General features: G+C 35.9%; 1 protein-coding gene across 1 annotated transcript in view; it reads left to right on the forward strand.

The window, feature by feature from the left end:
* CDC5L (cell division cycle 5 like) overlaps positions 1-21,919 on the forward strand; it is a 36,235-nt gene extending 14,316 nt beyond the window's left edge. Inside the window, exons 9-16 of the mRNA XM_010979550.3 lie at positions 2,786-2,934; positions 4,589-4,751; positions 6,409-6,573; positions 7,782-7,862; positions 8,669-8,911; positions 10,842-11,039; positions 20,522-20,734; positions 21,485-21,919. Coding sequence (XP_010977852.1) covers positions 2,786-2,934; positions 4,589-4,751; positions 6,409-6,573; positions 7,782-7,862; positions 8,669-8,911; positions 10,842-11,039; positions 20,522-20,734; positions 21,485-21,589 — 1,317 coding nt within the window. The 3' untranslated portion in view covers positions 21,590-21,919. The remainder of the gene's footprint in view (positions 1-2,785; positions 2,935-4,588; positions 4,752-6,408; positions 6,574-7,781; positions 7,863-8,668; positions 8,912-10,841; positions 11,040-20,521; positions 20,735-21,484) is intronic.
* Positions 21,920-26,538: the final 4,619 nt, after the last annotated feature.

The raw sequence follows: 26,538 nt of genomic DNA on the forward strand, positions 1-26,538 counted from the left end.
CATATTCAGTGCTGACCCAGAAAGTGTCTTACATTGACTCTACTGCACAGTATTTTGTTTTTCTTTGAATTAATTCTTATTTTATTTAATTCCTTAATTTTCTGATTACTTAGCACAAAGTCAGTTCTAGTTCAGTTCAGTTCAGACTTTACTGTGTAAATCTCCTGTCATCTGGTCAAATTTTAGGTGTTTTCATCTTTTTCAACACTTGAAGTCTTTTCCAGAGCTTCTGAATATTCTAGTCCGGACTCATTACTGTTTAGATCTTGTTTATAGCTTGTTCTCTTGCTTTCCCTTCACTATCACCCTAGGAAGTCCCTTGGGTCTCCTCTTTCCAGGAAAGAGGAGTGAAGCGTATCTTTCTGAGGAAGGGTTCATGGGAGTTGAGTTTTTAAGACCTTGCATTCTATCTTCTTATTTGATTGATAGTACAACTGGGTATAGAATTCCAGATTGAAATGATTTTTGTTTATGGTTTTGAAGGCAGTGCTCCAATGTCTTCTGGCTTCTGTTTTTGCTGTTAAGATCTCCTATGCCATTCAGGTTGTTAATAGATAGGAAACCTGTTTTTTTCTTTCTCTTGAAGCTATGTTTATATGGTCTTCTCTTTTTTAAATGGGTGTTTCTTGGTGTGGGTCTGTTTCTAACCACTGTGCTAGGTACTTGGTGGATCTTTTCATTCTGCAGACTCACGACCTTCAATTCTGGGAAATGATTTTGAAAATTAAAAAAATTTCCTCCTCACTTGCATTGACTTATTTTGTTACTTATTCCTCTCTGGTTTTCTGTCTTAGTTGACTTTCTGATTTATTGACAGGAGATTTTCTGAATTTTATCTTTATTCAGTTTTTAAATTTTTAATTTCTAAGAGCGCTTGTTTAAATGTGTTTGGTTTTTGAACATTGCATTTAATGACAATCTTCTTATTCCTCTGAGGCTATTAATGATGGTTTTACTTTGTTTTTATAAATTTTCTTTTCCCTGCATAGTCTTTGTTTCTTTTGTTTTGTTTTCTATTTTTCATATTTGATATTTCCTCAAATGTCTTTTGATTTTGCTCTCTGCTTATGTTTAGAGGGTATGGGTGGGGCAATTAAAAGCTGCCTGGAAGCTTCTTGGGTGTGGGTGGGACTCCTTGACTCCAGGCTTCCCTGTAGGCTGAACTGGCTGGGATGTTTGATTGAGGAATTTTAAAAAATTATTAAAAAAAATTTATTAAAGTATAGTTGACTTACAATATTAGTTTTAGGTGTAAACATAGTGACTTGATATTTTTATAGATTATGCTCCATAAAAATTTTTTATGAAATATTGGCTATATTCCCTGTGCTGTACATTACATCCTTGTAACTTATTTATCATTGGGGAATTCTTGATGTTAATATGTCTAGATCTTTTCTCTTGGGTTAGTCAGACTCCCCAGAGAAGTGGCTTCTGATCTCTTGCCTGGAGGTTTGAAGCTGGCCAGCCTTTTGGGAGGTTAGTTGGGGAAAAATGCTTTGTATTTGAAATAGCAAAAAGAACACACACACACGAAACTTTGATAATGTGAAAGCCAAGGTTCTTTCCGTGAATAAAGACATACAGAATAGGGGAATAAGCCTGCTCCTCTTTCCTTCATTTTGCCCCCAGACTTAGTGGCTTAATACATTTTCTCGTGTTCATGGTTTCTGTTGGTTAGAAATTTGGACAGGGCATGGAAGGAACTGCTTGTCTCTGCTCTGTGATGTCTAGGGCCTCAGCCAGGAAGACTCAGCATTTAGGGATGACTTGATGGATAGGGGCTGGAATCATCTGGAATGTCTGGTGTTTGATGCTGGCTGTGAGTTGGGTCCTCACCTGGGAATGTGGAGTGAATCTGCATGTGGCAGCTCCATGTGCTTGGGCTTTCTCACAGCATGGTGGCCTCAGAATAGTTGAACTTCCCCCACGGTGTCTCAAGGCTCCAATGTGAGTGCTGTAGTGAGTGTGGTGGGAAGCTGTAGTTTTCCTAACCTTGCCTTGTAAGTGAAGCACTGTCCCTTTTGCTTATTCTGTTAGTTGCAGGGGAGTCACAAGCCCTCCTGCATTCAAGAGGAGGGGACACAGACCCCACTTCTTGATTGGACGAGTATCAAGGTTGGATTGTAAGATGAGCATGTGAGATGAGAGATGTGGTTGTGCCTGGAAAATAGAGCCTGCCACAGGCCCTGCGCTAGGAGTTAGGAGACTTGTGGGTGCATTGGTAGTAATGAGTACAGGGTTATAGCGGGGGGACTAAAGGCTAGACTTCAGAAAGGAGTCTGCCCTCAGGAGTTTTCTTGTAAAGTGGATAGGTGAGTTAGTAGTATCTTAACTTCCCAGTAGAAGAAACTGAGACTCAGAGAGACTAATGAAGATTGGATAAAGATTAGTGATAAAGCCTAAAACCTAGGTGTTCTGACATTTAGCCTAAGCTCACTTGGGGGAATTTGCATTCTTACTTCTTTTTGATTGTAAAGAGGCTTGGCACGGGTAATAGGAAAAGCTTTTGGGTAAAAGAAATTTCATATGTGAGGCCACAGAAGCATTTCTTGACTACAAAACTTTATTCTAAAACTTCTGACATGCTAATGTTAGGTTGGCAGAAGGAGTGGAATTACTGAATTCTGCCATGGCTGAGTGTTCATTTTCTCTTTTGGTTTTCATTGAGAAAATATATAAGAATTCTGCCTGCTTCAGGGTTTGTGTAGTAGGACCAGAGGAGAGGTGTTTGCTGTCCTGTCTAAACTGTTGAAACACACTGCTTTACCTTCTTGTTAATCAGGAAGCCCAAAACCTAATGGCCCTGACCAACGTGGACACCCCGTTGAAAGGCGGACTTAATACTCCTTTGCACGAGAGCGACTTCTCAGGTGTGACTCCACAACGGCAGGTTGTACAGACTCCAAACACAGTTCTTTCTACCCCGTTCAGGTATTACAAATAAACAGATTTTTTTACTTTAGAAAAACTTGAATCTGAGGTCTTGGACAACATATTTGCTTTAGTAATGTTGACAGAATGGAAATAAGTGTTTAACTTGCCTTTTTATTTCTCCTCACTCATAGTAGCAAGTAACATTATAGTATCCAGGAAATGGCTGGATACCAAGTGGCACTTCCTTCTTTTTTCAGAGTTTCTGATGTTATCACCTTGTTTCTGAATAGTTTTAATCTTGTATAATAAAAGAGCAAATCAATCCACTGTTAATGATGATCTGATAAATTTTATAAAAGTTGTAATACTTTTTATGCACGTATTACTATTGCCTTTCCCCCAACATTTTATTGTGAAAATTTCTAATGTTCAGAGAGGTTGAAAGAATGGTAAAGCAAATATCCATATACCCACCACCTGATTCTGTAGTTGTTAATATTTTACTATGTTTGCTTTATCACATATCCATCCATCAATCAATCCATCTTATTTTTTAATGCATTTCTGTGTAAGTTACAGATATCAGTCCATTTTACCCTAAACATTTCCTCATGCATATCGTTAACTAGAGTCAGAGTTCAGTATTTGGTTATATTTCTTTTGTTTTAAGCTACTGGTTTTAAAGAAGAATTTTTAAGATACAGACATTACAGAGGCAATTCGTATTAAAATGGAATTTGAGCTATTAAGGTTGGAAATACTTGGGCTTTACTTTTCATTTTAAATGTTAGGCTATGTGCTCCTCCTGGTTGTTAAGCATACGGGAAGCATCTCAGACTGTTACAGCCATACATGACAGCAGGATTGAGAGACACTGGCAGCCAAAACCTTACATAACATGTAGCACTTTCATTAGGCTTGGAAGAGAGCCTAATCCTTCTTTTCCTGTGTATGTCTTGTTTCTTAGCTAGATTGTAAGCTCCTTGCAGGCAGGGGTCATGTCTTATATGGTAACACTTCACCTCACTTCTGGGGACAGCTGTCTGGCAGCACCACCTGTCTGGAACACAGCCAAGATACAGGAAGTAAGCAACCAAAAAAAAAAAAAAAAGAAAGCTTTGAACAATTAAAATATAAGGTGCAAAGACTATGGATTTTATTCCTAGGAGAATTTATTAGCTCTTACTCAGAACTATTCATATTTAGATGTGATTCTAAAAGCCTGGTATTGATTTCCAAACAAAACGGAGGAACTACTTAAAAGTATGTACGCCTTTGATGATGGTGGAATAACCAGCAGCTGTAGGGAGGGAGGAGACAAATGAGAAGTTGAAGACACTGAACTCAAAGTCATTTGGGGTCTTTAGTGTGGTGGCCACCCTCTCTCCCCACTGTGTATTCTTAGCCACCCTGATGTGTCAGGAGAAGGTTAAAAAATGTTTGATAGACCTAGTTAATAAGGCAAGAAAATGTCAGATGTAATGACTTTATTTGAAGTCATTAAAATAAAAATAGTACATGTAAATACCAAGTTAGTTGAACTAAACTTTTATTTTAACCTAGAGGTCTAACTTTAAACCAGGTAGGAAGTCAGAATTTCTGGAAAATTTCTTTTTTGCTTTCCTTGTAAAATATTTTGTGTGAAAAACATTTGAAAGCACAATCCAAATAAAATTGGCACTTTTATTGATTGGAATTTCTGTCTTTCTAGGACTCCTTCTCATGGATCTGAAGGGCTGACTCCACGAAGTGGGACAACTCCCAAACCAGTTGTTAACTCCACCCCGGGTAGAACTCCTCTTCGAGACAAGTTGAACATTAATCCTGAGGATGGAATGGCAGACTACAGTGATCCCTCTTATGTGAAGCAGATGGTACGTGTCAATTCCCTTTTAGTACTCTTAAAAAAAATTTTTTTTTAGTATCTCATGGGTACCAAATTAAAATTTTTCTCCTTGTTACTGAATATTGCATATACCCTAAGATTCTAAACACCTGTGGACACCAGAAAAGGAAAATGATTTGTAGGACTTGAGAAGGGGGACTTTTTGGTCTTACAAGCCTGCTTTTTCTTATTCTTAATATGTTTTTGAATATTGATTTTGCTGATAATGCTCCATATATCTTTTGTGATTTCAATTTTTATCATTTACTAATTAATACTTCTTGAATGATAGATTTATTTATTCTTTCCTATTTCTGTAAAATTAGTTTTGAGTTTCCAGAGTGCCTTATAAAGTAGATTTTGAGCTTGATTCCTCTGCTTGCTTTATGCTTTCAGAAAGACAGTCTAGATCTCAAAGCCACGTTAATTTGATGTTACTTGTTCACCTTAGTGAAGTTTTCTTTTGTGTATTTTGCAAGATGATGTAGAAAATTAGTTAAAGAAGTTATAGTTTTGTTTCTGCTCATGTTACTGCTTTTGTTATGTCACTATTGGGCCTTCTTATCTTAAGCCACAGAAGATTGTTGTGAGATTTAAAAAAAAAATGAGTTCCAGTGATGATCTCTTTCCAGTTTACAAATTAATTCTAACTTCATGTATAGATTTGGTTGGTTGAGAATTTTTTTAATACCCTAATTGATATCAGCTAATGCCAACTCTGAATGGCTACAGAAGAATTAAACAAATGAAGAACCTAATATGTGCAGAGCACAAATCTGGACACTTCAGGGGATCTAAAGTTGAGTAAACATGTCCTTTGTCTTAAAGAAGTTGATGCTCTGGAGAGATGGGCAGTTAAACCAAGTCCAAAAATAATTGTAATATAAGAACAAAATAAGCCCTTTGAGTAAAACCAACATGCTTAGGGCGGCCAAAGAAAGAAATAATCGCATTTGTTGGGTGGGTACTAGAAAAGCCTTCATTGAGGAAGTGCACTCAGGAGAAGGGTGGGGGCAGTCCCAGATGGAGGCCACAACATGAGTAAGCATGGAGCATGTTTTGAATCTAGCAGCTCATCTGGTTCTCCCACCTAGCATACGTGCAGGGGAACAGTGGGGAACGAGACGGAAAGGTGAGCTGAGGATGTAGTGGGGAGAACTTGGGGTACCAGGCACTTGGTTTTGGGAACTATGAGCGATTTTCTTTGGCTTGTGTATGATCTTGTATTTGCATTAAAAATAAACGCACACACAAATTCAGGCATCTTTTCAGTTTAGGTTTTGTTAGTCCAAGGACAAATTGACTTTTGAAGTTGTTCTTTTCATTTGCTGTTAAATTTCAGTGTCAGAAATCCTTAAGTGGAAATCCCAGAAGACTTTTTTTTTCTGCCCCTGCAGAGGTAATTCTCAAACCTTCTGTTAGAATACCCCATAGTAACTTCATTGATCACAAATCAAAGTTTATGACTGGTCTTAATATAGGGAAGAAATGGAGATAGAAATTAAACAAAATCTTGTCTCAACTCTGACGTTAGGGATCATTTTTCTGTAATTAAAATTAGGCTAATTATTTTTTAAGAAACTTACAGAATATTAGTTGAATATTTTAATGTGTATGAATTGAGAAGGACCAATTCTTTTCTACAGGAAAGAGAATCTCGTGAACACCTCCGTTTAGGGTTGTTGGGCCTTCCTGCCCCTAAGAATGACTTTGAAATTGTTCTACCAGAAAATGCTGAGAAGGAACTGGAAGACCGTGAAGTAGATGATACTTACATTGAAGATGCTGCTGATGTGGATGCACGAAAGCAGGTGGGGATGATTGTTACGTATCTCAGGATGGCTGCTTAAAGTTTCTTCAGTACTAAAAAAAATTACCCTAAAGTAAACTACTTACATCATTAATAATATGCACTCATTTAATTTGTAATAAACTTAGAATATCTTGGTATGTATTCTTAAAATGTATATTGTTGTAGATAACAATTTAAACACCCTCTGTCAAATTCATTATGCTGCTTTAAAATACGTATGGTAGCTTTATAGACATTCCTTTCACTCTAGCCAAGAAAAGATGTTGCTGATCAGTCTTAGAAACAAGTACATCTTGGGTTGGTTGAGTAAATGGTTTTAAGTCAGTGTAAACTAATAAAAAAAATGTGAATTTGGAAATTTAGAGTGTGGTGGAATAATATTAGTAACACCTTGTGCTAATATATATTCCAGTTCATTAATTTATAATTTGCACATAACAACCAGGGGAATAAATAGGTTAGATATTGGCTTCATTTTAGAAATGAGGAAGCAGGCTCAGGTGAATTAAGTTAACTTTCTCAGGTCTCATGGCTGGAAAGTGGTAAATCTTGACCTAAGACAGATCATGTGACCTCCTTCAGGAATTCTTGCTATAGTCCATTTCAAGATGGTTTTAGAAATTGAGTAATTTCCTGGGATTGAAGTGAGAATGGCATCAATGGAAATGGTATTTTAGAGGGAAACCACGTAAATGTACTTTTTGATGGGAAATAATATGATAATACTTTTTGTGTTTAGTTGTCTTAGCTATTTTGAGTTACATTTACTCTCAGAAATGGTTTGAAATTCTAATTTGTTAACCCATGTTATTCATAATTTAAGACTCAGGAAAAACACATTCATTGGCTGGCTCTTTAAATTAGAAATCAGTAGCTTGAGGTGGAAGGGAAAGGTTGGAAATGTCCCCTCTAAATTTAGGATTTTGATTTAGACAAGAAAAGAATGATTATCTGCTAGAAGGAGGATGTAAATTTAGCGAATGCTCCTAGTAAATTTTGGAAGCTCTTAGTTTCTACTGGAATGAGAGAATGAATAGACTGATTAATTTCAGTGGCCTTATATTGCCTTTTTACAAACTTAACAAAGATTTCTACTGCTTTATCTCTTGAATACACATGTTCTTATAGACTACAGTGTTTTCAGCTTTATTGAAATGTGTCAGATACTGTATAGTTGCAAAAATGGATATAAAAATAATTTTTTAGGCCATGCGAGATGCAGAGCGTGTAAAGGAAATGAAACGAATGCACAAAGCTGTCCAGAAAGATCTGCCAAGACCATCAGAAGTAAGTATTAGAATTTCTGGCTTAGGAAGTCTTAAGTTTCTTTTTATGCAATTGATGTTTTTTATATTATTTGTAAAGTCTATAAAATAACATTTTATCTACTTTCTGGAATATAATAAAGTAGTTACCAGATCCATTCTTGAAATGCTTCACTGGTACAAATAAGAATTTTGAAGAAAAAAAATAATTTCCTTTGAAAATGTTAAAGTCCTATAGGCATACCTCAGAGATTTTGTGGATTTGGTTCCTGACCACCACAATAAAGCAAATATGGCGGTAAAGTGACTCACGTGGCTTTTTTGGTTTCCTAGTGCATGTAAAAGTTACATTGACACTATCCTGAAGTTTTTAAAGTGTGCTTTAGTATTATATCCCCCCCCCAAAAAAAGTACTTTAATTAAAAACGTCTTTGTAGCTAAAAATTGCTATTATCTGAGCCTTCAGTGAATTGTAATCTTTTTGCAGTAGTAACATTAAAGATCACGGATCACAGATCACCGTAACAAATAGAAAGTAATGGAAAAGTTTGAAATAGTGTGAGAATTACCAACATGTGACACACAGACATGAAGTGAGCAAATGCTGTTGGGAAAATGGTGCCAATGGACTTGCTAAACATAAGGTTGCCACAAACCTTCAATTTGTAAAAAACATACTATCTGCAAATTACAGTAAAGTGAAGCACAGTAAAATGAGGTGTGCCTGTATTTAATTCATGCTAGAACAAGTAATAACTTGTAACATTAGTAATAACATTAGTATGTGTAGTAATATGTTTGATAATTGCACTTGTTTTAAAATTTTAGGTAAATGAAACTATTCTAAGACCCTTAAATGTAGAACCACCTCTAACAGATTTACAGAAAAGTGAAGAGCTAATCAAAAAGGAAATGATCACAATGCTTCATTATGACCTTCTCCATCACCCTTATGAACCATCTGGAAATAAAAAAGGAAAAACTGTAGGATTTGGTACCAATAATGCAGAGCACATTGCCTATCTGGAACATAACCCTTATGAAAAGTTCTCCAAAGAAGAGTTGAAAAAGGTATTGAATATTGCTGTCTTGTGTGATTTAAGTATTTGTTAGATACTGTGTATCATGGATAAACGTTAACATATTTTCCCATATTGATAGTCATAAACAACTGAAATACATAGTTAGGAGATAAGTGTTCATATTAAGCGTTATGAGAAGGACAGAGTTAATTGCCCCCTCTTCCCCGTGTTCAGGTAAACACTGGTTTGATGGCAAGGTGTTTTTCTTTCCTGGTTGTGTGCCTGATTGACAGTTGCTACAGTTGCCATTTTCTGTGTTTAACTCTGCTGTCTCTGAATAGAGCGGAATGCCTACTTAAACCTCAGTTATTTAGAAGACTGTGAAAAAGCAAGACTGTATTAAAAATACTTACAGATTATACCTTTCACCTGTTGAAAGAAAGGAAATACTGTTTACTGAATCAGGGAAGATGGAATTTAGGAAATACATTTCCCTAAACTTTCCATTGTTTGTATGGAAACTTGAAATAAAGATCACGTTGTTGCTAATAGAGGTTCTATAAGGGACAGATTCTGATTTTTGAAAATAATCAGTTAGTAGTGATTTGGAATTATTTGAAACTATTACACATTAGTTTACATATCCTCTATATTTTATTTATCTATTTATAGTCTTACTTATTCCAAAAAGAATTTGAAGCAGCTATTTACTTAGCAGATTCTGTATGGACAATTTAAATAGAATTTAGCTTTACTCTCTCCTAATTAGCACAAGAGCTGATTTAGTAAATTTTTACTATATACAGTTTCAAAGTGAAATACTATATTATAAGGAAAAAAGTGTCAGATTTTCATTAAGTATGTTAAAATTGGTTTGTTTTCATTATTTCTCCTAAGAAGTATTGTTTTAAAGTGTCTACTATAGAAAAGATGTCCATTTTTTTTTGTTTAAATTTATCTTATGCTGGTTATTCATCTTGATTTTATATATTTTGGTCTGTGTTTATTTTCTGATGTTACTGGAATGATCAAAAACATTCTATAAAGCACAAAAAGTAGTTGTCAGTTTTTCATGAGCTTTGAAGCAAAGGGCTGAAAAAAGTTCATGCAGCGTGCTCACGGAGTCTGTCTGGTGTTGGGCTAGGCTCTTTGTGTATACTGTATCACTTAATCCTCGTAACAGACATGCTAGATGTTACTCCATTTTACAGATGAGAGAGGACTCGGGGGTTAAGTAAGTTCAGGTAGTTGCTTAGATGCTAAAGCTGTGATTGGAGCCCAGGCTTGTCCATCTCAATCCTCCTCATTCTGTCATCTTAAACTGTTTCTTTTATAGTGAACAAAAACTGGTCTGTGATCCATCATTACTTGATTTGTGCCTCCAGTTTCATTTTCTGGCAGTGTCAAGGGTATTCTTTCAGATGAGAAAAAGGTCGTGTGTCAAAAAAACGCCTGCTTCCCCTTTGTGATCTCGTGAAGTCCGAAGTGTAGACGGCGTGGTGGAGAGGAAGTAGCACCGTGCCCTTTGGCCTGGGCATGAGCCTCCCTTGTCTGCTTACTAGTGTTTTTGAACAAGTTGTTTAATCTCCATGAGCCATCATTTCATCAACTTTAAAGTGAGGTTAATATTGACTGCTTTGTAAGGGTGGCTGTGGTGTTTGGTGATAAACTATGTAAAAATTTTCAATCTGGTACCTAGCACATAGTAGATATCTGAGAAATGGTAGCTGCTGTTATGAGTGAAGGCTAAGGGTGTTTATATTATTGTGGTTAATACATGGATACTTGGTTTTTCAGATCTGCATTGGCTTAATAGGCTTCTTAATTCATTTTGCTTAGGTATTGTACCCTGCTTCCAAAAACAGTCAACCAGAGCTCCTTGTCTTTGCCCAAAGGAGGAAAAACTAGTTTTTTAAAGTGTTCTGTTGATGGCAAGTATCTCTAGTACTCAAACTTACTGAAATTATTATTGTGAACAGGCTCAGGACGTTCTGGTACAGGAGATGGAAGTGGTAAAACAAGGTATGAGCCATGGAGAACTCTCAAGTGAAGCTTATAACCAAGTGTGGGAAGAATGCTACAGTCAAGTTTTGTATCTTCCTGGGCAGAGCCGCTACACACGGGCCAACCTAGCTAGCAAGAAGGACAGAATTGAGTCACTGGAAAAGAGGCTTGAGGTTGGTATCCTTTTAAAATTCTAATTTAAATGTACTTTGATTGAAATAATAAACCAAATAATACCTCTGGAGATAACTTCAGAAAAAAGATCTAAGGTAATTGTTACTTTTGTACTTCTTAACGAAAAACTGCACTGAAGTGTTTGATCTTCCTTGGCCTTCTTCATTGGGTTTTCAGAGTTGCTGGCCTTTGTGATAGAGTGCCCTCCAGGCTGACCACAGGTCAGTCAAAACCTTTTAGATATGGGAGCAAGGAGCCAATAAGTGAACACTAGTCGCTCAGAACAATGTAGATCAATGCTAGGATAGCTGTTTTCTCTAAGGAAGGATCTCAGTGTCCCAAGGAGCTTGCTTTCTGTAGCTAGGAGAGCACACTTAAACTTTGGTTCCTTCCTGTTCATCCTCTGATTCCTGTGAGTTTGTTATAGAGAGAGCACTGAGCTGGATTATGTTGTTGACAATGGCTTCTGTGATTTTTCATGTCTGTACAAATGTTGAAGTATGCTGGATGGGAGTTTCATGGCATGTGGTTTCTTAATATGGTCTGCATGTTTTGAATTCCAGAATCTGTGTAGGCATTTTGCCAATGGTGTGTAAATTGAGGCTCACAGACTACTAGGCTGCCTTGTGAATTCTTAACGGTAGTCTTCAGGGATGTTTCTGAGGCCAAGATATCTTGGGTTCTGAAGGAGCTAGGGGTGCTTTAGGCAATCACACTAGAAAGTGGCCTCAAATTCTCCTTATTTGATTACCAGTTTCTCTTTACAGAAAGTAGATTTTAAAATGTTTTTGTTTAGGATTAAAATAAAAAATAGTAAAATCACCTGGGGTAGTTGGGGCTGTGTGAGGCTAGGGAAATGAGCTGGAAAAAGCAATATCCTTTAATTTCTTAATTTTACCTGTAAGATCACATGTATAGGCACCTAATGGTAATACTGTGAACCTCTTTTATCATGTAGTGGGAAATGAGTTTCTGAAGTAATTCTCATCTTGGGTGAAATTTTAACCGTCCAGTGCTGCTGACTACTCTAGCTGTATGACTAATTTCCAGCAGGGTGTGCTGTTGCTCTGTGTTTTAATTCACAAAGTCAGGGAAAGCTGAAAGAACATCAGTGGTTAAATTTAAGTTATATTTTCTGTTGTGTAGGCTTCATTTCTTATAAGTGGTAGTTAGTGTAATTCTGATCTAAGGTCAGCATCATAATTGATTGGAAAGCTGTTTGGAAATCTTCCTTGTAATGTTTATATATAAATACTTAGGTCTCTCACTTAGTTTGAAAATCTCCTCATTTGAGGTGGGTAAATTCTTGTTTCCTCAAATGGTAAGGACATTTTGTGCTGTTTAAAATATAAAAAGAAAAATTTCCCCTAAATCTCGTTTACTTTGTTCAGGCACTGACTTTCATGACAGCAAATAAATGTGTCACAAAGTGAGTGGTGCCATAAAGTACAGTAATTTTTATTTCTATGTTGAATTGGTCTTGTGAGTTTTGAAGGGAAAAATACCGAGAGAACCACTGCTGTTCTTTTGGAGATTTATTTGGGTCGTTCATGAGCAACCATTAAAAACATGTGGTTCTCTTTGTTCAGTTCAGTACCAGGAACTGAAATCTTCCGTTGAACTATTTTTGCTGAAGGATTGGTGATTTTGGAAGAATATTCATAAAACAGTCTGAAGTAATTTTTCTTTTCTTGACTCCTGGGTAACTTGCTTTATTGTTTACCCAGCTAGTTACTTTTAAAGAACACGTAATCAAGTCCTTTAATTTAGTAAACTGTGCTTATTTCACATGAAAGTTCATTAAATCTTTAAAGAGAAGAAAAGAGGCTGAAAAACCCAAATAAACAAATCCCCCATTTTATTTGTATCCATCCCTAATTCAGAACGAGGTTTATCTTAGCTTATTTTAGTTTTTGAAGATACAATTCTACTGGTTTGAAATACATAAATATTTTATTTCAATTGTGGTAATTCTTTCATCATTTCAGTTGATTGCTAAATTATAAACATTATTCAAAGTTTGTTGTGGGGAAGGAACTCCAGTTGTCTTATATAAACTAAAGGCTGTACTTAAATTATCCTTCCACTCTTAGGTTCAGGGAGCTATGCCTTGCTGCGCAAGCATATACACCATGGCTGCCAGTGTGTTTGAGTTTTGCTGCCATGAACTCTGAAACAGTGAATCTAAATTATGGCCCTATCACAGCATATCAAGTAAGATGAAGTCCAGCTTTAATCCTAAATGGATTAAAAAACATGCCCTGAGGTTTAAATTGGAGCTGGTCTTCGAGCCATTACTCATGATTAATATTTGAAACTTAGAACTAAATGAAAATCCTTAAGATACTCATTTAAAACTAATAGAACCATCTCAGATTTTATGTAGAATGTTGTGGATGGTACAAGGAGTCTGTTAAATAAATAGAATCAGAGTGTAGTCACAGGTCAGAAGTAAGCAGGAAAGACTTATGAATTGTAACCAAGTCCATGTATTTTATTTTATTCTGCTTAGGAGGTAGAATTAATTTCAGAACCTCACCAGACATTTGTATGTAAAATATGGCAGCAGCTGCAAACAGAAACGACAGCTAATATCAGAAAAGGAAAAGCTTCAAAAAGCATAACGTGTTGAGGCCACTTAAACATAGTGGCAAAAAGCCCTGTTATTTGAACAGCTTCGGAGGACATTGCACGTGTCTGGTAGGCAGGGTAGAGTGATTGCTCTTTATAGTGATAGCCCAAATTAATAAGAAGAGCTTAATTTCTGTTCAGTGTCGTGTTTTTAAAAAAACAAAAAAGAGGGATGGCTGTAATTGTATAAGGGTTTTCATCAAATGGTTAAAAGTAAAAGAACTTTAGTACTTTATTTGACCGCACATTCCATGAACGTTACTGAGCATCTCCTACGTTCAGCCCCTGTTCTAGGCCCTGGGGGTTGCAGGGAACAAGGCAGATGAGTGCTCTGCTCTTGTGGACTTCATCTACCTGGAAAACACTTCATGTGGAGAACCTCATTTTCCGATGATGCCAGATAAATGAGTCATTACTGTATTTGGGAAGTGCAAATAGAATTTAAAGTGTTCTAATTTGTTTCCACTTTAAGTGGAAATAGGAAATCATCTAAAGACATAATTATTTTGAGTGAAATAATTTCCAGTAGGTGCAAAAATGAAATGAGAAGTCTGAATTTAGGCCTGCCATTAAATTTAATAGTATTTGAAATAGTATCTAAACTGCTGTGTTGAGGAAGTTTGGCTGAAAAGTAGATTTTGTCATGTTAGCTATAAAAATGGAAAGGCTTTCCTTAGAGGTGGAAACTAGGTCCAGAAGTAATACTTCTCTCTGTGTTTTACTGGCACAGTCAATTTAGTCAAGAAATATTATGTAACATTGACTTCTTGGAAATAAAGTAACTTAAAGAACACAGATAACACATTTAAAAACCTTCTCAGTGTATTTGTAGAACTCTTACTTTACTGAATGGTTATATTTCAGCAAAATTGGCTGCACAATGGATCTTATTTTCTCAATGATTTTCATTATAAACTCAGATTTTTTTTACACAGGAAAAAAATACCCTTAATACTTTAAAGAGTGAAAACTTAGGGTAGAAATTAAGTTGGTGGGCAGTTCTGGGTGGAGGGATTACATGTTGTAGTGTCTCAGCAGGTCTACACTTATGTTCCCTTCTGGGGGGGGGATGAGGGGGGTGGCATGAGGTGGCATGAAAGAAGTTCCCAGTACCCTGGGATGCTCTTTCTCACGTTCTGCTCTCTGCCATGACCCGTAAAGGCACTGACAGATTTTTTGGTTGTTTCTAGCAAGAACTCTAGAGCTGGACCAGAGATTTCCTTGGTACAACCATGTTGCTTTGTTATGCCTCAACATGAGTTGAATTTGTTTCACGCAGTTTATCTTGTTTCATTTCCTAAATTACGCAGATGTAAAATGCTCTCGGCATTCCTTTGTTGGTACATTACTGTTCTTGAAAAAGCTTCTAGTAAGGTTTTGCCTTATTGCTTAGCTTGCTTTGCAGGGATGCAATGTGATGTGACCTATCGTCCGCTAGGTGCTGACGATAATCACTTATTTGGATCTGCATCTCAATATAGAGATGGTTCACTGCTAGAACTCAATGCTGATGAACAGTGTGGAGATTAAAGCAGAGTCACTCGTGAACTCTTGTTGTTTGCAAACATTTTGGTGGTTGAACCACATGTTTGCTACTATAGGATCATACTGTGGATTGATGGACTAGGAAGTGGAGCTGCCATTAACTTTATATTTATTTTCTGTATCCTTAAACCTGTTTTTCCAGTGGCATAAGGTTATATTCTGGGTCCCCAAGCAAGAATTCAGTGAGGGATGCTCTTAATGTTTCTGAACCTCACTGTAACAGACTTTAACTGAAGACAGTATTGGAGACCCAAGGATAATGTGTTTATTTTGGAATTAGCTTCGTAACCTTAACAAACTTAGTGAGTTTGAAAGTAACAATTACACTTTTATAAGTCCCATACAGCCCCCTTTTGTAATGACCCGAGGAAACACTTACAGTTCCACTGATTCATCTCCTGGGGACCATCAGTTTTCCATTGGTCTCTGGCCAGTCCTTTTTAGACAGTTTCTCTTCTATGCATTTAAAAAATAACATTTGTAGACATTTTTTCTAAAAATAATACCTGTACTTTGTAGAAAATTTTAAATGAAAAAAATAAATGAAGAGAAAACCCTACTATCCATACATAATTGCCTTAAACATCCTGGGGTGTGTGTGTATATATATAAAATTAAATATGATTAAAAAAGATTAATATATGGACATTCACACATATGTATGTGTGGGTGAAAGGAGGTAGGTGTTTATAACTAAATTGGGATCGTCATATACTACTCTGTTTATTTAAATAGTATAATGGTATAAGTATCACTCAAAAAAAGAGAAACTTCATCACTTGCTCTCATTTAAAGTCTGTGGCAAAAGATCAGCTTTGGCAGAATCTCCAAGTAGGCTAGTTATATTCTGCCCAACATCTGAAAAATTTGTTAAAATAACCTTTTTTCCTCATGTAAATTTTCTGAGAGATGTTTGTTTTCCTATAATTTTATAGCTTGTTAAAGAATAAAAGAATTAAGAATTTTAAAATATAAGCTGGGGAAATTAAAAGCTTTTCTTCAGTGTCAAAATTCTTATAAGTGGCTACGCACAGGTTGACATCTAAATCAAGGAAAAAATGATGGACAAATCCACTAATTAAGATCTTGTTTATGATGTCTAGAATAATTTGAAAATAATTTGTTTTTCAGTGAAGTCTGGTGGCGTTAAGCCATTTCATCCCACAGCTTGAATTTCTTCAGGCACGTTTGCATTTCAGGGGCTGAGGCAGGGAGGGAGGACATCTGGTTTATTAGCTGTGGTATGGCGTGATCTGTTGGACTTTGGAGTAAGACGCAACTGCACAGCTTCATCACTTAGTTACTGTGTGGCCTAGGGCAAGTTACTTAACTTCTCTGGGTCTCAGATTTTCTTACCTGTAACATTTGGGTGGGTAATAGTTTTAGTCTCATGGAAGTGAGAGTTTGAGATAATGTAAGATTAAATGAGGTACTGCGTCTAGCAAATACCAAGTTTTAGTGAATGGGAATTCTCTCCCGTGTCTCTTAGGTTCAAAATACCCTTAGTGTTAGCTAAATTGGATTAAAAGTTTTGACAACTTTTTTGGTAAATCAGCTATAAATGCAGTGGTTTGAAAGTCATTTTGGGGAGAGAACTTTTGGTAAATCAGCTATAAGAGGCAGTACAAGCTCCTTAAGCCAGTACTGTTTTGTTCAAAATAAGTTTTCCTTCAGGGCAGTTGCTAATGCTTAATTATGTGTGTGTGTGTGTGTGTGTGTGTGTGTTTTAAGGGCTTAGAAATACTAATCTGGTTACATCAGAGTCTGATTCTTTCCGATTCTGTTTATTTTAAACAATAAGTTTCTATACTCTGTTGGACTTTAATGTTGTTTCTGTGTGTGTGTGAGTGTAGGGCAAGGGAGTTGGGGCTGATTTAAGGTAGTTCTGTTCCATGTATGCATGTGCATTTCATGCTTGAGAGATTTATTGGCTAGAAAGAGGCCAGACGTTATAGGTTAGTTTTTTTTTCCCTCCTAAAGTGTATTGAGCAGTCATAGGTTGAGCATTTTACCAGTATGCAGATAGCTTCCTTCACATTTTAATGACTAGATGGCAGATGTAAGGTAACCAAGCTGAAATTGAACATTAAAAGCTGTATTCCATTTCTTCTTTATATTTTTATACTAACTTTATATGGTTATTTGACTACATTAATTTTTTTCTGTACTTTTTTTCTTGTGTAATTTATTTCTATATTTGCTTGGAATCTTAGCACAATATTTGAGCCAGAAGACTTTAATAAAGATTGAGCTAAATTAAATAAAATTGTTGGCATTAAATGGAAGCTAGCAACTTTGCAGTTTTAAAATCTTTGGTGGTTTGAGAATAATAAATGACTCAACTGTGAGGTGAGATTAATTCCCAGATACAAGGTACCAATCATTCTAAATGTGCCTTGATGACTAATTAAACACTCTGAGCGTAAGTATTATGTTGTTACACCAGGTTGGAAATTGAATTTCCATAAAGTGCAGTGTATAGCTAATTGAATTATCTTAACCAATGAAAATGATAATTTGTATGACTAATTTTTAAAAAATCACTATATGTATTAACTTGAAATTCTGTTTTTTGGGATGTATTTGAATCCACATGTATTGGAGTATTTAATGTTGGCATTTTTGGAATATGCTGAATAGTATAAGGAACTTGATGCAGCTAACTCATGGATCTAGTTGGTAGGTCTCTTTAAGGGAGAATAGCTGTGTCTAGCTTCTGTAATGGCAATGGCTTAAAGAGGATTCTCCATTCTGATTGCCTCTTAGAATCACGGGGTGCTTTAAAAATAAAATGGTCTGAGACCATTTAAATAAGGGTCTCTGGGTTTATAGCACTGGTAGATTTTATTTATCTTTTTTTAACAGAGGTGCTGGGGATTGAACCCAGGACCTCGTGCATGCTAAGTGCACACTCTACCACTGAGCTATACCCTCCCCGCACTGGTAGATTTTAATAGCTCTACAGGTAATTCTGAAGTTTAGCTTTGAATAGCATTGGCTTGAAAAGATGTGCTCCAGTTCCCGTTACTTGGTGTGGTGGTCCTCAAGAGGCAAACTGCTCACTTAAAAGAAAGAACAGCTATTTTTCCTTGCTTTTATTCCCAGGAAGGGGTCCACGTCGTTTTTTATTAAAGTTGAAATTTAAAAAGGGGTTGTAAAGTCTTATCCTTAGTCCCTTGGTCCATCAGAGAGGAGAGCAAAATGGTTAAACCTATAATAATTGTAATCAGAGCTAACATTTGTTGACTGCTTACTTTATGCCAGTTTCTGGGCAGCTAAGGGCTTTTATATACATTATCTCATTTAAACTTCATAACTTTTAGCAATTACTGCCATTTTACTGATGGAGAAATGGAGATACAGAGGTTAAATAACCCACATCAACTCAAAACAGCTGGGTGGCAGTGCCGGGTGGAAAGTGTGGCTCAGTCCCCGACTCTGCTGTGCTGCTGACTTTACCTAGTACTTCCTGACCCTTAGAAGGCATATCATGGCCGAGGAATGAACTTTGATTTGTTATCTCTTAGAGGGAAATGGCTCCTTTATAAAGTACATTATTTATTCATGGATTTTTGTCTTCAAGTGAATTGCAGTGGAATAAAAGCTTATTAGCTATTATAAAATGCTGAAGATATGAATGGTTTTAAAAGAGCTTTTTGTAAATTTTATCTCCATCTCACGTTCTGAAGGCACGCATGCAACATGTTGCTTCCCTGCCACCCCCTTTGCCATAGACTTGTCTGATTTCTAGTCAACTAAGCTGGAGATGGATGGGTATAAAGTACTTCTTTTCCAGTACAAGTGTACTGTATATTTTGGGGAGCACTGTGTTTTTTGGTGGTCTTACATTTTTTTTTTTAAAGAAAGCATTGAGATTGACATGTTTGTTTTTACTCCCCTACTGTTAATGGAGGCACTGGGGATTGAACCCAGGACCTCGTGCGTGCCAGGCATGCACTCTACCACTGAGCTATAACTTCACCCCCAACGTGTTTGTTTTTAAATCAGATGTTACACATTGAAGTGGATGTTTCAAAGTTGTTATCAGGGAAAGCTGTTTTGTGTTGGTGATTTTATATCTAAATATTTAAAAAAATCCTGTGTATACTTTTCATGTCAGTATTTTGTATTTGACAGTATTTTCCCATGGTACTGTTTCTACTTATCATATTTAGTATTTCAGAAAAAAATTGTCACACTGTCTTTTTTGTTATGGGGTGCTCTTAGTTACATTATTATGAATTATAGAGTCATGTGGGCTATATTACCCTGAGACCACTTAGTTTTGATTGCTTATAGAAGTCACTTGACGGAATCAGTTTGAGGGGAGAGGGGAGACACAAAGAAATTAACACAGATTTCATAATTATTCCTAAGGTTTTGACCTCACAATTTTAAGTGTTGTGTGTTGGGAACATGACTTTCCAGATCATGGCGACGTGATTATATCATGGGGTACAGAATGTACACCTGGAGAAGGTGTTTTGCTGATGGGATGGGATTCTGCATTGCACACCTGCTGCCTTCTCAGCCCCCTCTCCTTGCCGTCTAAGTTGGGGCTTTCTCTGCCTTTCTGTGTCAGCTCCAGAATTTTGTTGAAATCTTCTGTTGTCCCTCTGTAATTCTTTTTTGAATTTATGCATTTTAAATTTGTTTCCTCTAATTTTAGAATGATCTGAGGAGGCAGCCCACCTATGCTCAGTATACTTATTTAACAGGAAAACTGTCTTTTCTTTTAATTTTGTGGTGTTTATTTGCTCCTCAAAAATTAAAGTTTTTTTATTGCCAAATGTGATGTTCTCTTTCCTTTGTGGGTTTTATGCCAAAGTTAGAATTACAACATTAGAAAAATAATTGAGTAATTTTGTAGTTTGAGGACGTTATGTTTTGATCACAGCAATGCTCTTTATTATTCAGTTATTAAAATATTCTGGACGTATAATATAGAAGTGCATTTTTGAGATACAGATGGTGAAGGTGGGTTGCTGCCAGTCCCCAAATCATTGCAGATTAGTGATAGCAGAAGTTATTTTTGTAGGTAGAGATTAGTTTTCCCCATACTGTGGTATTCAAGCCTACTTTGAGATTGAATCAAGGGTAAAGTTATTATGAATAGCTTATTTGGGACTAAAACCATTCAGGTGCAAGACAGACCCTAAGCGTAATTTTGTACTAAGGTAGCTGAAGCATAAGGAACTCCAGTGTACTTTTGCTTGCGGCAGTAGATGACCAGGCGTGCATTTTCAGTCGTTATTTCGCCTGCTTTTCTCATGTGTGATGATGTGCACTCCCCCCCACCCCCCAGATAAACAGAGGTCACATGACAACAGAAGCCAAGAGAGCTGCAAAGATGGAAAAGAAGATGAAAATTTTGCTTGGGGGTTACCAGTCTCGTGCAATGGGGCTCATGAAACAGTTGAATGACTTATGGGACCAAATTGAGCAGGCTTACTTGGAGTTACGCACTTTTGAAGAACTCAAGAAACATGAAGATTCTGCTATTCCCCGGAGGCTAGAGGTAACATTAGTGCCTTGCAGCATTGCTTAGAAAGAGGGCTGTGAAGAATTATCAGGGCTTTCCTTTTTCTCCTTCCTGTCCAGGCTGTCTTCTGCAGTTGATACTGTCTGGCTTTTTTCAGTGGGAGCCTAAAGTTTTTGACTTTCTAATCCACAATTGCCTGTGTGTAGATGGATAGACCAGGCCAGTTGTGGATACATAGGCTTTTCTTTTACTAATTTTCTGTTTTATATATAGATACACTGTAAAGTGGGATAAGTAACCCTTGAGATTTGTCCCCCTGAAACTTAATTGGATCCCATTCATACAGCTCTCCAGGGTACATTAGTGTCTTTTTGTTTTGTAACTTAGAATGCTGGTAATATAGCCAGTCATCCCAAAGCATCAAATTCCTTTGGCCAGATTTGGTTTAACTTTATTTGCCAGGTGTCCATGATAGCCCCTGCCCAGATAAAGGGCAGCTAGGGCTTTTTTAAGCACATTTCTGGGTATTGATGAGACAATAATGGCTTGCTTTTTTGAGATAGCAGCAGGGATTTTATAAGATGATAGTTATGTGACCAAAGAATGGCTGCAGCACTGGTTTCATAGCAAAAATAGTTGCTCTTTTTATTTCTCTTTGGGGACTGCTTGCCTCTTGAGAGTCTTGACTTAACTCAGCTGTTTGTAAGATGACAAAGTACCATAACATTTTTAATTTTCAGTGTGCTTACATATGAAATAATTATTTAATATTTTTATCTCTTCAAGTGTCTAAAGGAAGATGTTCAACGACAACAAGAAAGAGAAAAGGAACTTCAGCATAGATACGCTGATTTGCTGCTGGAGAAAGAGACTTTAAAGGCCAAATTCTGAAGGATAGTTTATATTCCGTCACAAGATGAATTAATTGCTGGTGTTCATACCCTGCAAGGCTGAAACTGATGTTTATCTTTGACAAATTTGCCCATGATATGTGGTTTTTCAGTTGTTTATTTTAAATGATATTGATCTTACACATTTATGAATAAAGACTTTAACTCCACAAGACATTTTAGGGTTAAATTATTAAGATGATCATTCTTTTAGCAGTGTCATATTTGCAATTTTTTTCCCCAGTTTTGGCCTTTAATTTTAAAAGCCTGATTTTAAAGTGCTGCCTGTGAGTAAACTCTTGAATAAAAACAAAATATAAAAAATTGAGAATGTGGCCTTTTGTTTGAAGTAATTAGATACTTCAGAGTGCCCACAAACCAGCAAATATGTACTCTGTCATATTTAGTGAGTAACTATGGTAATCAAATAGCGATCCAGTATATTAATTAAATCCTTAGGAGGCAATCCTTGTGGTTTTGTTAGTTTTGACCATTTTAGCATAGAATGATCATTTCTCTACACACTGATAAGATTAACTTTTTTTTTTTTTTTTAAGATAGATTAACTTTTTAATACCTCAGGTTTCCCCCCATCTACCCCCAGTATAACTTTAGGGAGGTATCTTCTCTGCCCAACTACTTACACAGTTATGGATTAGGACTCAAAGATCTAGTTTTTCTTGATGTATTACTGTTTTGTTTTTTTTTTTTGGTGAAGGCATTTTAAAGATTAATTTCAACAGTGCTATCAAACTTTATTAAGGCTCTGTGTTTATCTTAAGTCAGTCACACACAAGTGTAGAATTGGGGGAGTGGGTAGATGTGAGAAGATCTAACTTTATAACAGTTTATATGAAATCGTTAGTTGGCTACACGTTCAATATAAGCTAGTAATGTGTTGGACTCACCAAAGAAGTTTGCCCTATCTTAGACGACTAGGGTTAAAGAGAGGGAAGGAGGGATTCATTCATTTATTCATTCATTCATCAGGTATTTATTGACTGTATAGCCAGTATCTGAGTCCTGGTGATCAAACAATGACTAAAGTAGGAATGGTTCCTGTTTTATGGGGCTTAAAATCTGTTAATAATGACAGACAATTAAGATTCAGAGAAGAAGAGTAGCCCTTCTTGTGTGCCAGGCACTTATTTAAGTTTTGGCCATGAACAGGTATTAAGGCAAAGTTCTTGCTCTCATGGAGGTGACATTAGTGGGAGGAGAAGCCAGACATACAGGGAAAAGATCAGAGCATGAACTTTAGACTCTATGGAGGGAATTAAAACAGGGTGATGGGAGATAGTGACTAGGGGGCTACTTTAGGTTGGATGATCAAAGAGCTCTCTGAGAAGGGATGTAATTGATTAAGATTAGATGTAATTGATGTATTAAAAGGAGCCAAGTTTGTGAGGTTTAAGGGAAGAGTAATGCTGGCTGGGTGAAGAACTAGCACAAAGCTCCTAATGTTTTGAGGAGCAGAAAGGAGGACCATATGGCTAGAGTGAGGAATGGCGTTTGTGTAAGGCCTGGTTGGGTAGGGCCTTATGAGGCTGTGATAAGGAATTTGGATCTTACTCTAATTATGATGGGAAGCTATGAGAAGATTCTATGCAAAGAAATGACACAATCAGATTTGTCTTGTGGCTGTACTGTATAATTTCACCAGACCGAAGATAGGCCGGTTAATAGAAGAGCTTGATGCAGTAATCCAGGCAAACAATGATAGCGACTCAAATAGGGATACAGCCAGTCCTGGTGGAGAAAGGTGGAAGGGTTTGAGCAGTAATAATTCTGTGGTCTCATCAGACCATAAAGTTATATTTTCATGGTATCTAGTCACTTAATTCTAGTATTCTTTTTTCCAGCAATTTTGCAATGGGTTTTCTAGGAAATACTTTGGTATCATTCATGAATAATGATAACGTTGTTTCTTATAATAGTTTAATTTTTATTGCATGTTTTGTTGACTGAGATGTTAAATGATGATGATGATGGTAGACATTGTTTTGTTTCTGGTTTTAATGTTTCTGGTGTTTTACCATTAGGCTGCCTGTTTTGAGTCAGATATTTATCTAGAAAAGAAATACCCTCTATTTTTAGATTTTAAAGTATTTGAATTACAAATGGCCCTGGAATTTTGTCAAATACACTTTTTGAATATCTGCTAAGATAACTGTATGGTTTTTTTTTCCCCATTTGATTTGTTGATGATGCTTTAATAAGATTTTCCACTATTAAACCATCTTTGAACGCCTAGAATCAGGTTGGTTAATTAAAAAGAAATTTTTAAAAAAGATTTATAGTTTATTTGCTTATTATGTAGACTTGAATTATATGGTTTAAAAATAGTTGATCTAATAATATTAATAAAGAGTCACTTTGTTTTTGAAATTTGAAGTAATGCACAAACTTATACCCTAAAAAATGACCAAGAATTGCATCATTTCAGAACTGGCAGTCTTACAGCATTATAAACTGCTCATGATTTTACCTCATAGCAGGGCAGTTTAACTGGTAAACAGATGTGCCATCGTCCTGTGTTAGTGTCCGGTGACACCCAGGGTCTTTACCAGCACACTCTGAGAGCGATTTGGGTGGCTATTTTAACATTCACTGTTAACCATATTCTCTTACAGGCATTATTAAATGGTAGTGTTAAAACTAGTGTTCAGAAGCATGCTTAAGTATCGGTATCTTTGGGACCTAAATTAAATATGATAAAAGAGCCAAAAGAAACCACCACTATGAGTGAGAGTCCTCTCTTGAAGTATTAGAAATAAAGATGAGATAAGAAAAAGTGGTCTCAAAGTAAAAATATACTATAGTGATTGTAGATTTATGCTGTCCAACCTTGTACCCCCTGTGTTTACATTTATTTTTCTGGGAAAATTAGTTTTGAAATACGGGGACGTCCTTTGGAATACATTTCTCCTAAATTGTGACTTCCCTGTTGGTACTAGAGAATTTGATTTGCTAATATTTTATTAACGAAAATAGCATTTTTACATGAGTGAATTTGGTCTTTTGGGCTGTCATCCAAGTTTTGATACAGGGATTTTGCTAGCTCTGTAAAATGAGTATGATAACTGTATATATTTTTCTGTACATTAAGCAGTTATATTATAGCATGGGAGTGATTTGTTCCATGAAAAATTGAAGGACCATGCCTATAAAACTTTTGAGTTCAGAGCCCTTTTAGGAAATAAACTCTTGATAACCTCAGTTTCTTCTGTAGCTATTAGTATATTAGGTATTTTAAGTTTAAGTAACTTTAAATGTAAATTAAAAATTTCTGTTTTAAAATGTATTTTTCATTTTGTGGTTCTTTTTACTAAATTTAAGTAATTTATACTTTTCCAGAAATTTTTTCATTTTGTTGAAATTTAACACATTTATTAGATAACTTTAATAGAAAGAGAATAAAATCTCTTTTCTATTAAACTTGCTACTTCTAAGTTATAAGAAATTTACCTTTTCTTAGTTCTTCCGTTTTCTTATTTTTTTCCTTGCTTAGACTTGCTAAAGGTATCTTTTTTCCCTTAGGGAAAAAAAAATGGTGTTTGGACTTGTTTATCAATTGTGATTTTGTTTTAAAATGTATTACTTTCTCATTTTGTGTTTATTATTTCCTTTGTTTTCTCTAGATTTTTTTCCCTGTAACTTTTGTTTTTGTTTGTATACAGTTGAAAGCATTAAAGGCTTTTGGTTATCTCCAATTACAAATATGTTCACATCCCTGCTATGTTGATGTGTCTTATTTTCTAAGTAGTTTATCTTTGTGTTTTAAGTTTTTGTTTCAATAACTAACAATATTTTAAAATTTCTGTGTGGTTGACTTTTTTTTTCAAAATTTTTTGCTACTGACAGGATTTTTACCTTGAAAACACGGCTTGTGTGGTTTTTGTTTTTAAGAATTTATTGAGGTTTTGGGGCCTAACATTTTTAAAGTGTTCTATGGGTGTTTTAAATGAATGTTTATTCAATTTGTGTGAGACAGAGGTGAATGTGTATCTGTTCAACCACTTTAATTATTCAAATTTCGTTTTCTTATTTTTGGTTATTAACTACCATAGACTATTAATAGTGTCTTAGAGTCTCCTATTATAGTTATTTCTCTCAGTTTCATCTTGTCTAGAAGCTTTTGCTTTATATATTTTGATACTGTTATTTAGTACAGAAATTCTTGTGTCAGGTACAATTCATAAGAAGACTTACTAGTCTTAAGTTATTCTTTGTGTCTAATTATGGTTTTTACCTTGAATTTTACTTTCTTTGATATTATAATTTCTCTTCTTTTTTGTTTATATGTGCTTCATAAATTATTATCTGTCCCCTTATTTTTGGCTTTCATATAATTTTAAGTTTTCTCTTAAACAGCATGTCTTGTTGGATTTTATATTTCAGCTTCTTTGGAGAGTCTTTGCATTTTAATAGAGTGTTTAATCCAATTTGCTTTTGTGTTAGTTACTAACTTTGGTCCTCTGTGATCATATTTTATTGCTTTCTCACCGATTCCTAAACGGACTTAATTTCCTGGTTTAATTTTCTTAGTGATTTAGAAAATATACATCCTCTTGTAAATTTTACAAATAATTATGATATCATTTAGGGTTCAGGATTGATTCAGGAGAAAGAAATCATACCAGTAATCTGAACAGGGAAAATTCAGTATGAAGAATTATTAACTAGTTAACAGGGGATTAACCACAAAGATGGGGCAGACATCTCTAAAGAATACAAGGATAGCAGATACAGGACACAGCCTCTACTTGTAGACTGAGAGTCCCCAGGAAAGGAACCAACTTGGAAGAGCCCTCCTCCTCCTCCCCCAGGACTGAGATTCAGCTCTCACTGAGAGGACGGTGTGGTGTGGTCCACTGTGTGGGGAAGTTTGCTGAGGTGCCATAGTTTAAGGTGTCAGGGAGACTCGCTAGGAGTCTCTTGCTGGGGTGC

Source organism: Camelus dromedarius, chromosome 19, assembly GCF_036321535.1.
Source record: "Camelus dromedarius isolate mCamDro1 chromosome 19, mCamDro1.pat, whole genome shotgun sequence".
NCBI lineage: Eukaryota > Metazoa > Chordata > Mammalia > Artiodactyla > Camelidae > Camelus > Camelus dromedarius.